This window comes from Schistocerca nitens, chromosome 5, assembly GCF_023898315.1.
Source record: "Schistocerca nitens isolate TAMUIC-IGC-003100 chromosome 5, iqSchNite1.1, whole genome shotgun sequence".
In the NCBI taxonomy this organism is placed as follows: Eukaryota; Metazoa; Arthropoda; class Insecta; order Orthoptera; family Acrididae; genus Schistocerca; species Schistocerca nitens.
The window spans coordinates 747,529,593-747,545,749 of NC_064618.1; the positions used below are offsets into that span (position 1 = coordinate 747,529,593).

General features: G+C 37.2%; 1 protein-coding gene across 1 annotated transcript in view; it reads left to right on the forward strand.

Moving 5' to 3' along the window:
- Positions 1-16,157, forward strand: part of LOC126260926 (probable 2-oxoglutarate dehydrogenase E1 component DHKTD1 homolog, mitochondrial) — a 322,465-nt gene that overhangs the window by 202,533 nt on the left and 103,775 nt on the right. The window contains exons 11-12 of the mRNA XM_049958422.1: positions 7,566-7,697; positions 14,911-15,031. Of these exons, the coding sequence (XP_049814379.1) occupies positions 7,566-7,697; positions 14,911-15,031 (253 nt within the window). The remainder of the gene's footprint in view (positions 1-7,565; positions 7,698-14,910; positions 15,032-16,157) is intronic.

The following is a 16,157-nucleotide window of genomic DNA, read 5'->3' on the forward strand; positions in this document are numbered from 1 at the left end:
TTTGGTAAATTATTATAAATTTGTATCCCAACATTTAAAACACTTTTTTGGTAGCAGGTAGTTCTGGACTGAATCATATGTAGGTCAGATTGCTGCCTTGTTTCATAGTTATGAATATCTCCATTGAATTTTAGTGTGCAGTCATTGTTTAACAGGTATGACTTGACAAATGATACGATATTATAAATGTAAGCAAAGGGCAGTGTCATAATGCCATTTGTTTTGAAATGTTGTCTGCCTGATTCATTATGTCTTAGGTTACATATTATGCGTATTGCCTTTTTTTGCATTTTGAAAATATATCTACCTCCAGGTGAGTTCCCCCAAAATATGATATCATACTGTAATGCAGAATGGAAGTAAGCATAATATACATGTATGAGAATAGATTTTGGACTGATTTTTTGAGTATCCTTAAAATGTAACACACAGTTGATAGCTTTTTTGAAATATAATTTGTGTGAGTCTCCCAGCTAAGATTTTCTTCAGTATCCCTAGTACCCTAAACAGGCTTCTGCAGGATGTTCTTGAGTTCACACCACATATAACTCTTACTGCACGTTTTTGTGCCCAAAAACCTTTAGCTTGGCTTGATGAATACCCCAAAAAATAATCCTATATTACATTATGGAATGAAAGTAAGCATAGTATACCAGGTTTTTCATTTTTATATCCCCTATGTCTGACACAATTCGCATTGCAAATAGAGATTTGTTAAGACGCTTCAGCAGTTCTGTGGTGTGCTCCTCCCAGTTGAATTTATTATCAAGCTGTAATCCCAAGAATTTAACACTGTCCACTTCTTCTATCTGCTTGTTATCGTATGTTAGGCATATACTCGTGGGACATCCCTTACAAGCTCTGAACTGCATGTAGTGTCTTTTTTCAAAGTTTAGTGACAAAGAAGTGGCTAGGAACCAGTGATTAATGTCCACAAATATTTTATTAGCTGATCTTTCTAAGACTACACTTGATTTGCTATTTATTGCAATGTTTGTATCATCGGCAAACAAAACAAACTTGGCATCTGGTAATGTTACTGATAAAAGGTCATTGATATACACAAGAAGAAGTAAGGGCCCCAAAATGGAACCTTGTGGGACCCCACATGTAATTAGTTCCCAGTTGGATAATGCCTGATAGCTTGATACATGTCTCTTTCCTAATAACACCCTTTGTTTCCTGTCAGAGATATAAGATTTGAACCATTTTGCAGCATTTCCTGTTACACTATAATATTCTAATTTATTTAAAAGGATAGTGTCATTTACACAGTCAAATGCCTTTGACAGATCTCAAAATATACCAGTTGACTGCAATTTTTTGTCTAATGAATTAAGCACATTTTCACTGTAAGTGTAGATAGTCTTCTCAATATCAGAAACCTTCAGAAATCCAAACTGTGACTTTGACAGTATGTTATTTGAGATAAGATGGTTATAATACCCATTGTACATTACTTTTCCTAAAATTTTTGAGAATGCTGGCAACAGTGAAACTGGACAGAAATTTGATGCTATTTCTTTATCTCCCTTCGTAAACACCGAGCGAGGTGGCGCAGTGGTTAGCACACTGGACTCGCATTCGGGAGGACGACGGTTCAATCTCGTCTCCGGCCATCCTGATTTAGGTTTTCCGTGATTTCCCTAAATCGTTTCAGGCAAATGCCGGGATGGTTCCTTTGAAAAGGGCACGGCCGATTTCCTTCCCAATCCTTCCCTAACCCGAGCTTGCGCTCCGTCTCTAATGACCTCATTGTCGACGGGACATTAAACACTAACCACCACCACCACCTTCGTAAACTGTGGCTTAACTTCAGCATATTTCAACCATTCAGGAAATATTCCACTGATAAACGACTGGTTACACAGATAGCGTAATATGTTACTTAGCTCAGAATCACATTCGTTAATAAGCTTTGTTGATATTTCATCATATCCACTAGATGTTTTTGATTTTAAAGATTTTATGATGGACATTATTTCTGATGGGGTAGTGTGGGTCAAATTCATATTATGGAAGTTACTTGAAATGTCTGGTCTAAGGTATTCCATAGCAACATCTACCGAACATGACGACACCATCTTTTCAGTAACACTTCTAAAATGTTTGTTAAAAACTTCTGCAACACTATACACATCTGTCACCAATGTATCATTTACTCTTAATGCTATTTGTTCCTCTCCATGTTTGGTTCTACCGGTCTCCTCCTTCACTATATTCCATATCGTTAGATTAGATTTTAGATTAGATTAGATTACTAATCTAATCTAATCTAATCTAATCTAATCTAATCTAATCATCTTTATTTTGTTATCTGATATGACTATCTTTTCCTTGTAATATATTTGCTTTGATGTCTGTATTACAGTCTTTAATATTTTGCAGTATTTCTTGTAATGTGCTATAGCATCAACATCGGAACTGTTTCAGATTGACAGATACAGTTTTCTTTTTGATTTACAAGATGCCCCTATTGCTTGAGCTTCTTTGTAGACTTTGCTCTAACCTTGGTAAGTTTGGGAGGAAAACAGTGTTTGAATGAGGTAAGCACTTTATTAGTAAAAGTGTTATATTTTTCATTCATGCCATGAGCACTGTAAACATCAGTCCAGTGAACGTCTCTGAGGAGTGTCCTAATTGCATCTGGTATTCCATCAATTCCATGTGAGTACCCTGTTTTCAAGGTTTTTATAACTGATAAAATTTCTTCAGTGTTTGTGGGTGAAAGTAACAATGATGTAGACACATTTCTCACGTTGTTGGATGATGGAGGTGATATTTTGTTGTGTTCTTCCAGTCCACTCACCAACTGTTCACTTACATTTGCAAAATATTTGTTGAAGGTCCCCGCAATTTTTGTTGGGTAAGAAATCATTTGTCCTTCATAACATAAGTTTATATTTTTATATTGTTTAGTTTCACTTGTTGTTTGATTTTTTATATCTTCCCATACAGCTTTTGATTTGTTTTTTGAATTTTCAATGTATTTGTCATTTGCCATTGTTTTAGCTTTCCCTACAATATTTTTGAGGATCCTCTTGTAATTCTTCAGGTACAAATGAAATTCATGAGGCATGTTCTGTGTCTTTGCTATATTGTGTAATCTTCTTTTCTCTGCACAAGAGATTCTAATACCTGTTGTAATCCATTTGTTCTTTTTGAAGTTAGGTTGATATTTTTGTTTTTTTAATGGAAATGCAGCTTCAAAGTATGACATGAAGATTTCCATGAATTTTTCAAACTTTTTGTTAGTATTTTCACAAGTATACACTTCATACCAGGTTTCTTCACTTAGTCTCTGTATAAAAAAGTTTATTTCTTTGTTAGTGAATTTTCTTGTTTGTTTTACAAGTTCCTCTTTCTCAGTTGTTTCACGTGCGGTGTGTAAAGCAATAAACTGAGCATAGTGATCACTGAAGCCAGTATTAAGATTTCTGGCACAGAAATTGTGTTTTACATTTGTGTTTATTAATCGCTGATCAATTGTAGAGCTAGTTGTTGGTGTAACTCTTGAAGGAGAATCTATGGTGGCTTTTATGTTATGTGTTTCCAGTAGGGCCCTTAAGCTTTGCTGGTCTTTTGAGATTTCTTGAAAATCAATATTAAAATCTCCACATATGATCACTGTTTTGTTGAAGTTTTTATAGTATTTAAAGCTGCTTCTAGTTGATGACAGAAATCATTTAAGTTCCCATCAGGGCTCCTATATACACAGATGATTATTAATTTTAATGCAGAGTGTTCAACTGTGGATACTTCAAAAACTTTCATTCAGCTAACAGTTCAATGGGTTTTACGTTACAATAATCAATGCTACTTTTAACAAATAAACATGACCCTCCATGACTGGATGTAATTCTAGAGAATGATGATGAAAGATTGAAGTCTGCAAGTTTTGCGACTGACATTGCATCTTTAGGCAGCCAGTGTTCAGTTATACACATTACAGAAGTGTTTTTTAGCTCATCAGTACATAAAATTTCAAGTTCACATAATTTCTTTAGCAATGATTGGACATTTTGATGAATCAGCATGAAATTAAAAGATTTGTTAGCCTTTAGCATATTTTTAGACTTTGGCATATTTAATTGATAACTTACCTTTATCTTGTCAATAAAAAAATCATTCAGGTGTGCTGGAAGTACTGCTTTTCTTTTCCCGACTGCACCTATTCTTCTATTATCATCTGCAGCAGAATTTTCTTCTGTGTCTGGCTCCCCTGGTAGTTGTTCAGCTGCTCTGGTTGTTGATTCTGCTGCTGATCCTACTGTTGATAATATTGCTGCTGGTGTTAGAGCTGGGTCTGCAATTGGTGAAGCTGTTACTGCATTCATAGTTGTTGCTGTGCCTGAATATTGGAGGCACCTTGTTTCTTCTTTTGTTGTTGTTGTGTTGGTGAGTGAGGTCTTCAATTTTTCCAATGAGCAGTTTTTTCCCCATGTTGTTAACGTGCAATCCATGTAATGTGTGGAATCTGTGCCCAATATTGTTAACATTTATGAGTTCTACATTTCTGAAATGTTTACAAAGTAATGAAATTTGTTGGTTGGCATTGATTATTTCTTTTTTCATGCATGACCAAGATGGTAAGTCATGCCAGTGTGGGATGTTCAGCACTAAAACATTTGTGTGTGTCAACTGTCCTAAGCACCTTTTTAGTTCTTGTTTTGCTTTGTGAGTTTCATTTTTGTACACATCATTTGACCCACCAAATAGCACAACAAAGTCTTCAGAGGATAAGTCAGCAACGTCTGTGGATAATACATGCTTGCAAACTTCCGGCATAGAAGCACCGGGCTTTATGTAAGCAATTGTTTGTACACTGAGCTGATTGTTCAGAAGGCAAGCAAATCCACGACCTTGACAGTCTGCCATCACAATTACTTTTCTTCATTTAGATTTCTCTGCATGTTTAGAAGGCCCACCAGTGTTATAGCCAAACAATTTAGTATCAGTGATGGACAAACACTTGATATTTAGATCACACAAGTGTTCAGAGATTTCAGTCTCATTTTCTTTCATGACAGTAATTGAGTTGTTAGGCATTCCTTTGGGTGTATCACTCCACGTATTTGTAGTTTCATATTCAGCTCAGAAATTAGTTTTATATCATGCACAATGTTTCTTATCTTGCACAGTTGATTGCACACTGAATCTGCTTGTAAACACGATATTGGGTTCATACAATAAGCTTCGTTGAGAATGAGGCACTTTGTTTTTCACTTTGTCTATCTTTCATAGTTCCTACATTACACAAAGATAAGATATGCTAGTGAGATTATGCAGGCAAGTGAAGCAGTGGTTATACAAAGTAAATTTTTTTTAATACAACAAGAGAAATTATAGTAACTGAAACAAAGGAAAATGGAGCATGTGAGTAAGAAGGGTAATTTACAACATGGCCTGGGTGGGATTATGAGTTATATCTGCAATTAGAAGTGGTGAGTAAGGGAACAATAACTGGTCATTCAGTACTAAGCTGGCCTTCTCTAAGCAGGTGGTCTGCAAAAGTCACTAGGTGAAACAAACTATTACATCTCATCCATAAGAGAAGGAAGATGAATTATCTTGAAATAACAGAAATTAATAAACATATGTCCATCAGTCCAAGCTTAGTACTGAATGAGCAGACACAGTTGCCTTACTGGTCACGTCTAACTGCAGATACTAATAATCCCACCCAGGCCATGTTGTAAATTACCATTGTTACTCACATGCCCCATTTTCCTTTGTTTCAGTTACTATAACTTCTCTTGTTGTGTTACAAAATTTTAGTTTGTATGTTCACAGCTGCTTCACTTACCTGCTTAAACATGTCACCAAAGTTTACTGTTCAATTTATTTTCTTATATGAACAACTGATATAATTAGTATACAGTTCATTATTTAATTTTTTACATGTTTTACTTATTTTAATAACCTTACATCAAATTTACACTGAAATAATCCCTTTTGTTTTATTCTTAAATTTAACATTAACATTTTTCATCTCTGGGAATGGAGATATTCTGTAGATGCACTAGTTTGAAATCTTTGCTCCAACAAAATTTCTCTGCACCATACACTTATCTTTCTACCTGATGCTGGTGTAATAGCCAAAAACTGATTTGTGAAATAAATAATAAATATTGTAGAAAATTACACCAATGTGTGTGTTTTCATTCATAATGTGTAGAATGTTCTACCAAGAACTGATGGAACAGTCAATTAATGGAACTATTGTACAATTATTGCAGTGTAGGAGTGAAAACTGGGCTCTAACATCTGACCAAATAGTACAGGTAGAGGTGGCTGAAATGAACTTCAACTTACATGTAGTACGTTATTCACTACTTGACCACAAAAGTACTGAAGATGTTCAAGAATAGCTGGAAGTTCAGATCAACTGACATAGTAATGAAATACAGGAACAACTGATTACAATGCATGCATCAAAATGCCTGGACCTAGGCTGAAAAAAACTCCTTGGTAATACTAACCCAGTAGGTCCAAAAAGGCAAGGATACCTCTGGAAAATATTGTAGGACTAGAAAGAAGTTAGAACAGACTTAAAGGACAAAGTGCTAATACTCCTGCTGCTACTGATATTATGATGGTGGTATCATAAAAATACTTTAAAGCCTAATAAAGATGACACTCAAAAATCCAGGATGATATTTGAATGTTTATATGAAGACAGTTTACTGTTCAATTGATAGAGAAAATCAAGAGGAGCAGACAGGTGTATTTTTGGAGAGATATCTTTCTCAGAGAACTAGCAACACAAATAACAACATGAAAAGGCCAGATTGCTACTCACCATGTTGGCACTGAATTTGGTATTGAGGCATTGAGTGGCAGACAGGCATATTGATGAAAGACTGATCGATGTGATCAGCTATTGGACAAATTCCTTTGTGAGATGTAAGCAAAACATGCACACATTCACACATGCATAACTCACACACACACACACACACACACACACACACACACACACACACATGCCCAATGTTGTGTCCAAATGAGACAGGCCTGCCACCCTCCCCCTCCCAGTGATGCAGTGAAGAAAGGCTGTATTCTACCTACAGTTAGGCCAATAACCTGGTCACTGGCTTGAGCCACAAACCTTACCTTTAAATGATATCTTTTAGATGGTGACAACAGTAATTAAACTCTTCCACAAAATCAGAAGAACATGCAACAGCACTACATGTGGGTAGATAATATATTAATGCAGCAGGTAAAAGAAAGAACAAAAATTATCCAGGTAACATATTTCCTAAATCATTACATGCAGTCGAGAATACACGCATACTGGATGGTCTTTGTGTCAACATTGTTAGAATATAGTTATTTTCTGAATGTTTTACTACATGGAGTGTTGGTTTGTAATAAAATCAAAAGGGAGTTTCTTTTGATTGTTGTAAGTAATTGTAAAAATTAGTTAAAGGTTTATAACGCCTGTTAGCCATTAAATATATAATCAGTAAGAAAGATCAGTGAATATACTTGAAGCAATCATTATGTTGATTGAAAGGGGAAGAAGTTACTGTTACATTAATCAACACATTTTCTTACAGGCAGTATATTTCAAAAATCTGTGGTCCAAAATAAAACAGGCTCCTGCTGCAGTGACTACATGGGATACAGGTGTTGATGAACAACTTCTACATTACATAGGCATAAAATCAGTTACCTACCCAGATAATTTTGTAAGTACATGACCTTCATTTATTGCATCACACCTATTTATCTATTATCAATGGCTCAGTGAACATAGTATCAATCCAATTAGCCAATGTATTATACAGATCAGTGAATATACTTGAAGCAATCATTATGTTGATTGAAAGGGGAAGAAGTTACTGTTACACTAATCAACACATTTTCTTACAGGTAGTATACATGTGTACAGCATAATGAATTTAAAATATTTTTGAAAATAAACTTTGGATAAGAACATAATATGCAAGATTTAAATTCTTTAACTTATAAAGGAGACAGAAATCCATGATACACATTACCCATGCAAAATATTTGACATTGTATTCATACAGGCAGTGCTGCTCTGACAATCACTGTCTCTGAATTTTACAAGTGATGTGTCTGAAAAATTGAGTCAGCATCATTTCACAATGAACTGCGCATTAAGATCAATGAGAAAAGAGTTAATATTACAAGATCAATGAGAAAAGAGTTAATATTACCTACCATGCATAATGGACCCACATTTGTAAACTCTTGTCCACGAGTTAAGTGATTTTTTTGGGATCTGCAGCTGGGCAGCATAGAAATACATTACACACATGGTACACTGTTATGAGATCACTCAGTGTGTTTGCAAATGTCCACATGGTGAGACATTTTGTTTGTATTGGTGGTGACTGTTAACTGTATTTATCTGGCACATAGTATTTGATTTGCAGGGAAGTGGGACACTGCATATACACAGCTCATTAGTAGTCCATCCACAGTCAGCACAAAATAACTTACAAGTTGAATGCAATTTGCAGTATCAATTCTAATTGTGAAGAAGACTCCGGGAGGGAGGAAACATTCAATAGGAGTGTGGTCAATATTTAACATGTACAGCAACCCAGAGTCAGGAATAATATCTTGCCTTAAGTGCTCAAAGATGTCATACCAACAAAGGCTCAGAGACCCCATGACCACTTCTAAGATACACGTTTTCTTTTGTGATATCAAGAGTGTGGTGCAAGCACAGTGACACATTATACACATTCATTTGGTACAAAGGCTATATGTAGTATGACAAATGTGTTGATTTGCCCAAGATAAGTGGGCCAAGGAATAGTGGAGATGTGTCTTGTCCATGGATGAATCTCAGTTTTGTCTGTCATGAGAATTTCAGTATCCATTCATTATCTGTGCTCCTGAAACCTATTATAATCTTGCCAGTATTGAGAAAAGGGATAACGTGGTTGGTGGCAGTGTTCTTGTCTGTTCTAACATTATGCCAGAAGCATGGGTGCACTACTGCAATAGAATGTGTGAATTTGTCATGGCAAATATGGCCCTGAATACCATTTCTTGAATGATAATGCCCAACCCCACAGGAATGCCCTGATAAATAAGTACCTGCAACATGAAGATATCATACATCATACATTTAGAGTAATTTCTTCAATCATCATTGAAATGTGTAAGACATTACTAAGGACACAGCATGTCCTGTTATTTTCCGAAGAATATTCGTAAGATAGGCAATTCCTTGGTTTACTTGAATCACAGACAGTTTCTTCTAGGATGCAAGAGAATTCTGTAATGAATAAAAAGTTTATGTTGCGGATTACAGGAGAAAGTAAGTACCTCCACTTGCTTATTCCCTCTCTCCTGGCCTTTGATGTCTGTTGTGCCATTCTCATAGACCTAACTGCACCTGTTCCTGGTTTTCATATCTCCATCTACCTGTTTCCTTGTTTCTTATTACTTTGCTCTGGTCCTTTATTTAACTCCAGTTCATAATTCAATGAACTTCCATGCACATTGTTCTCTCAATGGTCTGTCTCCCTCTCTTTTCTGCTGTCTTCCCTACCCTCCATCCCCCCTTTCATCACACTAACACACTATCACCACTACCTGCACTAGAAATATCTCTCTCTGGTGTAGTATCTCCTTCCCTTGCTGTCCCACTCTCTACTAGCTTGTACCTCTGGCTCCCTTTTGCTTCAGGTGTTACAGACTGATGATGGATCAGTAAAGATACAGTGAAGCTAATACAGCAAAGATAAATTTGATAGCTGGCCAGAGTGACCGAGCGGTTCTAGGTGCTACAGTCTGGAACCGCGCGACCACTACGGTCGCAGGTTCGATTCCTGCTTCGGGCATGGATATTTGTGATGTCCTTAGGTTAGTTTGGTTTAAGTAGTTCTAAGTTCTAGGGGAATGATGACCTCAGAAGTTAAGTCCCATAGTGCTCAGAGCCATTTGAACCATTTTGAATCAATTTGATAATGAATTGAGAGATAATGGTTTGAATGAGTGTCAGAAAGATTCTGAGAAGAGGAACTCTTCCGTTGCTGAGTATGGCAACTAGCTGTGTTCAACAGTTGTAAAACTGAGTCTCAATTTTTATTATTGCTGATTTCACAGGAAAATTAATTTGGATTCATTAGTTGTAACCATCATCCATATAATTGGTATGTATAGTATAATGATGTGGTGTAGATTATGGTGCCCTCCCCATAATGCTCCAAACATTCTCAACTGGGGAGAGATGTGGTGACCTTGCTGGCCTATCTAGGATATGTTGAGCACACAGACAAGCAGTAGCAACTATAATCTCTTTTGTACTTGCAGAATAAATTGTGACTGCTTGAAGGTATACATCAAAAATGTACTGATACATGGGTTTCTATTTGAAGGGTACCAGCAGTATACACACATCAAAAAAGATTTTGCATCACCCTGGTTCCCAGAACTCCTGAAGATAGACGTTGACTGTGGATATTGTATCACCGACACAGTCCCCTTGACTGTTCAGAGATGTCACTAAACCCGCCCAAAGATGTAAACAACCATGCATGAGCAGTGCCTATTAGACAGAAGGAGTCCGACAGCCAATCAGTTCCAGTCATTCCACAAGGAAGGAGGTAAACAACCTGTGTTGTCTGTAGTCTAACCATGCCTAGATGCTCAATGCCATGTTTCGATCGCATCCGCATTGTTACTTTGTGCCAGGAAGGGCTCTGAACAAGGGAAGTGTCCCGGCATCTCGGAGTGAACCAAAGTGATGTTCTTCGGACATGGAGGAGATACAGAGAGACAGGAACTGTCAATGACATGCCTCGCTCAGGCTGCCCAAGGGCTACTACAGCAGTGGATGACCACTACCTACAGATTATGGCTCAAAGGAATCCTGACAGCAATGCCACCATGTTGAATAATGCTTTTCATGCAGCTACAGGATGTCATGTTAAGGCTCAAACTGTGTGCAATAGGCTGCATGATGCATAACTTCATTCCCGACGTCCATAGTGAGGTCCATCTTTGCAATCACAACGCCCTGCAGCACAGAACAGATGGGTCCAACAACCAATGCATGTTGCATATGCCTTCAACCAGACAATCGTCGGAGACATGTTTGGAGACAACCTGGTTAGGTTGAATGCCTTAGATGCACTGTCCAGTGAGTGCTTTTCGTGAGTAATAAAAATGGTGGACATGATGTTTGTGTTGATCATTATTCCAATTTTCTGTACAGGTTCCAGAACTCTCGGAACCTAGGTCATGCAAAACGTTTTTTGATATGTGTATTTATTTCCCTCCTGTTTTGGGGTGGCATTATGTGGGGCCGACGTACGCCGCTGGTGGTCATGGAAGGCACCGTAGTGGTTGTGCAGTACATGAATGCCATTCTCCAACTGACAGTGCAACCATATTGACAGTGCCTTGATGAATTTGAGGATAGTATGCCATGACAAATACAGGCATACATCAATGCAAGAGGACGTGCTACTGGGTATCAAAGGTACCAGTGTATACAACAATCTGGGCCACCATCTCTGAAGCTCTCGCTGTATGGTGGTACAACATGCAATGTGTGCTTTTCGTGAGTAATAAAAATGGTGGACATGATGTTTGTGTTGATCTGTATTCCAATTTTCTGTACAGGTTCCGGAACTCTCGGAACCTAGGTCATGCAAAACTTTTTTTGATGTGTGTATTTATTTATAATTATTGGTGATGGTATATATATGTACCCACAATACTGGAAAGTCCTATGAGGGAAGACAAATAATGGAAGGAAAAGTATTGCCAATCACGGCAAAGTTCAGGTGCTGAATGTTTGACAGACACATTAACAAAGTTAAATTCATTGTTAACTATCTGGAAACTATTATCACTGCAACAATCTTGCCATTCATGTGCATGTGTGTGGTTTTGTTAATCAGTTAGCTCCGAGAAGGATGTCTATCTTTTTTACATGCTTGTCAACCACTCAAAACCTTAACTACTTGGTGGGTGGTTAACCTTAATCCTTCCATTATTTATAATTTGCATTTATGTTAAAATATATGGATGAATAATTATAGTATGTACAGCTTATTACCCAATTACATAACACCAGGAAAACCTAAGATGTGTGAACCACTCTAGAAATGCACACTGTAGTATTCAAGACTTATGACAGCATACTGAGGAACCTACCACAAGTTTAGAAAAGCAGTGACAATTGATACCCACATGGTCACATAGCTGAATGTGCAGTACATGAACTCCCAAGACGAAGAGCTGAGCCAGAACCTGTTTGGCTCTGTACTTCATTAACAGCCATTGATTTGATGTGCCTAATCAGACTGAGCGTGTTTTTCTGGCAAGTTCTCACACCTGCCTATTCATATACTTAGCTAATTCCTCATCTCCACTCCAGAAAGACTACAAAATAAGTTTAAAAATGTGATTTTCAGACAATTTTCCATACCATCTTGGGTAAATGTAGTTGTAACAAAAATGGCATATGATAACAGGAAATAATAATTGTGAAATACAGGATGAGAGAGTGTCCATCACGTAGGGCTCTCAAAACACGAGTAACACCAGGAAATATGATACTTGTCATTGGCGACTATTGAATTCATTACCACACTCTAAAAAAAAATTAACAAATTGCAACATGAAGCACTTAACCAAATGGGATTGAAATCAGTAGATGTAATGTGTATGTACGGATAAACAAATGACTGCAATTTCAGAAAAATTGCTTAGTTTATTCAGAAGAAAGAGCTTTTCAAATTGAGTCAATAACACACTGGTCCACCTCTGGTCCTTATGAAAGCAGGTACTTAGCTTGGCATTGATTGATGGAGTTGTTGGATGTCCCCCTGAGGGATATGGTGCCATATTCTGTCCAACTGGCACACTAGATCATCAAAATCCCAAGCTGGTTGGGGACCCTCCCCATAATGCTCCAAACATTCTCATCTGGGGAGAGATTTGGTGTCCTTGCTGGCCAATGTAGGATATGTTGAGCACAAAGACAAGCAGTAGCAACTCTCATCTCATTTGGGCAGCCATTATCTTACTGAAATGTAAGCTCAGGATGGCTTGTCATGAAGGGCAACAAAATGGGTTGTAGAATATCCTCGATGTATCACTGTGCTGTAAGGGTGACATGGCTGAAAACCAAAGGGGCTCTGCTAAGAAAATTCATGGCACTCCAGATCAACACTTGGGGTTCTCGACCCATATGGTGGGCAATAGTCAGGTTGGTATCCCACCACTGTTCAGAGCATCTTCAGACAAGTCCTTGCTGGCCATCAGGGCTCGGATTGAAGCAGTACTCATCAATGAAATCAGTTCTACTCCAGTTAATAAGATTCAAAGTCAAATATGTGTCTGGAGACACCCTGGACAGCAGTGGGATACCGATCCTGACTGTCACCCGCCATACAAATCGACAACCAGTAGTGAGGGTCTAGTATGCTATTTCTTTTCATAGCAGGACTACTTTGGTTGTCATCCTTGGCACCTTTACAGCACAGTGGTATGTTGATGATATTCTATGCCCTATTTTGTTGCCATTCATGGCAAGCCATCTTGGGCTTCCATTTCAGCAACATAATGCCCACCCTTACATGGTGAGAGTTTCTACTGCTTGTCTTCATGCTTGCCAGAACCTACCTTGGCACGGAAAGTTGCCAGATCTCTCCCCAACTAAGAATGTTTGGTGCATTATGAGCAGGGCCCTCCAACTGTATCAGGATTTAGACCATCTAATGTGCCAATTACACAGGATTTGGATCCATATCTCTTTGGAGAACACGCAATAGCTCTATCAGTTAGTGCCAAGCCAAATAACTGTTTTCATAAGAACCAAAGGTGGAGAAACACATTATTGATTTGCTCAGTTTGTGAAGCTCTTTCTCTTGTCTGTACATGTACATCACATCTATTGTTATCTGACCCATTCAGGTAATTCCTTCATGGCCATATGCTGACATGAAGACTCTAGTGCCAAGAGATTTTATTGGTAGTGATGTCAATGTTGCTATCTTATGTGTTTCTTTTTAAAGATTTACATTTAAAAGACTGATGGAGCAAAAATGTGACATATTATTAACATTGCATTACTTCCTGATAAAAATTGTTCATTTGAATAACTAACATATCCAACTTTGTATCATTATTTTCTCAACATTTCTCTATCCCTCAAAGGTTTAGTATTTTGAGGCCTTATACTCAGTGTTGGAAAGGAGTAACTGGAGAAATCCCTTTGTAGTGCGCAAAGGAAAGACTGAGCACATATGACATGTTTATTAATGCAGCTACATACATGTGTAGTACCTATGGTATGAAGTGGCACATTTATTGGATGTAGGAAACAGATATTGAATGGTCAGTCACAAAAGTAAGTTACAATCTTTATACAGTAGCCAGTATACAGAATTTAATCCAGGATGACACTGAATAATTATGAATACTTCTTTTTCATGTTTCATTGGGGTGCATTGTGGCTTAATTTGAAACACCATGGCCTGAGAAATTTGCACATGAGCTTACCTGCGGAGTTTCAGGCATAGTATCTAACATGACTGCTAATAATATTTATAAAGGGAGAATCTGCATCGTGACACAGCTATTTCCCATGCAGTTCAACACTATAACTCCTTCATTTGTATAACATGATCCACAGATACTACCACAGGAAAGATGACCAGAGATGTGGAACAAGTCAAAATGCATAAAAAAAAAACATATGAACATAATATAGTTTTATACTATTCCATTTCTCCATGTGTAGAACAACAGCAAATAGAAATTATGATGATCTTTAACACCCATATTCATGTAGGTTACTGGTACTTTATTATTTAAGTTTAGATCATGTTATAAACTCCTTGTCCTATGGGCAGAGCATTTAAAAAATTAACTTTTTCTTCTGTTTCTTACAAAAAATTTCAGTCCATTCACTCACATCTACAAAAAACACATATCCAAGGACGCCTGAAGAAACTGGCTGATAGAAGCAACATTGACTGGTCTACAGCTGAAGCATTAGCATTTGGGTCTTTGTTATATCAAGGTAAGATATTCCTGCTACTGGCCAAAAGCTTAGGTGTTTAGTAGTATTTTTGTTGTGCCTGTCTGCAACTAAACATCTCTGCTATATATTGAGTATGAGTTTATCCATTTCATAATACTGTCATTGTTTCATCCTGGATTTTCCATTGTTTGATTTTAAGGTATCACTGCTTTGTTTTTCCATGTCAGTCACACTTAATGATATTTATTTTTAATCTGTTTAATGCATTGGTTTATATCAAGTTTTTTAAAAGAAATAAAGTTATGTTTGAAACAATCACTGGAAGAAATGTTCCTCTGTTAAAGCACAAGGTCCAATATAGTGAAACAATGGAATGGATTAATGAAAAGTAGACTTATGAGCTACTTAAATAAATATAATCTTCTCTGCAAGGAACAGCATAGTTCCAACCGGATAGAGGCACTGAAACCACAGTAACTCAGTTTACAAAAATTGTTCTTGAATCAGTAGACAAGGACAGTTGTGTAACTGGAATTTTCCTAGAACTATTGAAGGCCTTTGATACCATCAATCTTGCTCACAAGTTGGAGTCTCTGGGAATCAGGGGAGTGGTAAATAAATGGTTCAAATCGTACCTACATAACAGAGCACAGAGAGTAGAAATTTCATATAGCACATCCAAGTATGTGATAAATCACTTATCTGACCCACAGTATGTTAATATAGGAGTCCCATAAGGAAGTATTCTGGGCCCAAAATTTATCTTAAATTATATTAATTATTTCACACATTGTGTGAAGTGTGGAGAAAAAGTACTTTTTGCTGAAGACAGTAACATACTGATTACCAACAAGACACTTGACCTGCTATTGGAAAAAGCCAATGAAGCACTAGCAGATGTTTACATATGGTCTACAGTGAACAGAGTAACTCTCAACATTAAGAAAACAAACAGCATGTACTTTAGAACAAACAGGAAGCACAAGTCCATAAATTTAAAACTACACAACACTTCAATAACAGATGTAACTAACACTAAATTCCTAGGGCTGGACATCGACAGCCAACTAAAATGGAATGAACATGTCATGATTATCTCAAAGAGGGTCTCCACAGCATGCTACATGCTTAGAGTTCTTGCATCAGTATGCTCTGACATCTGTGT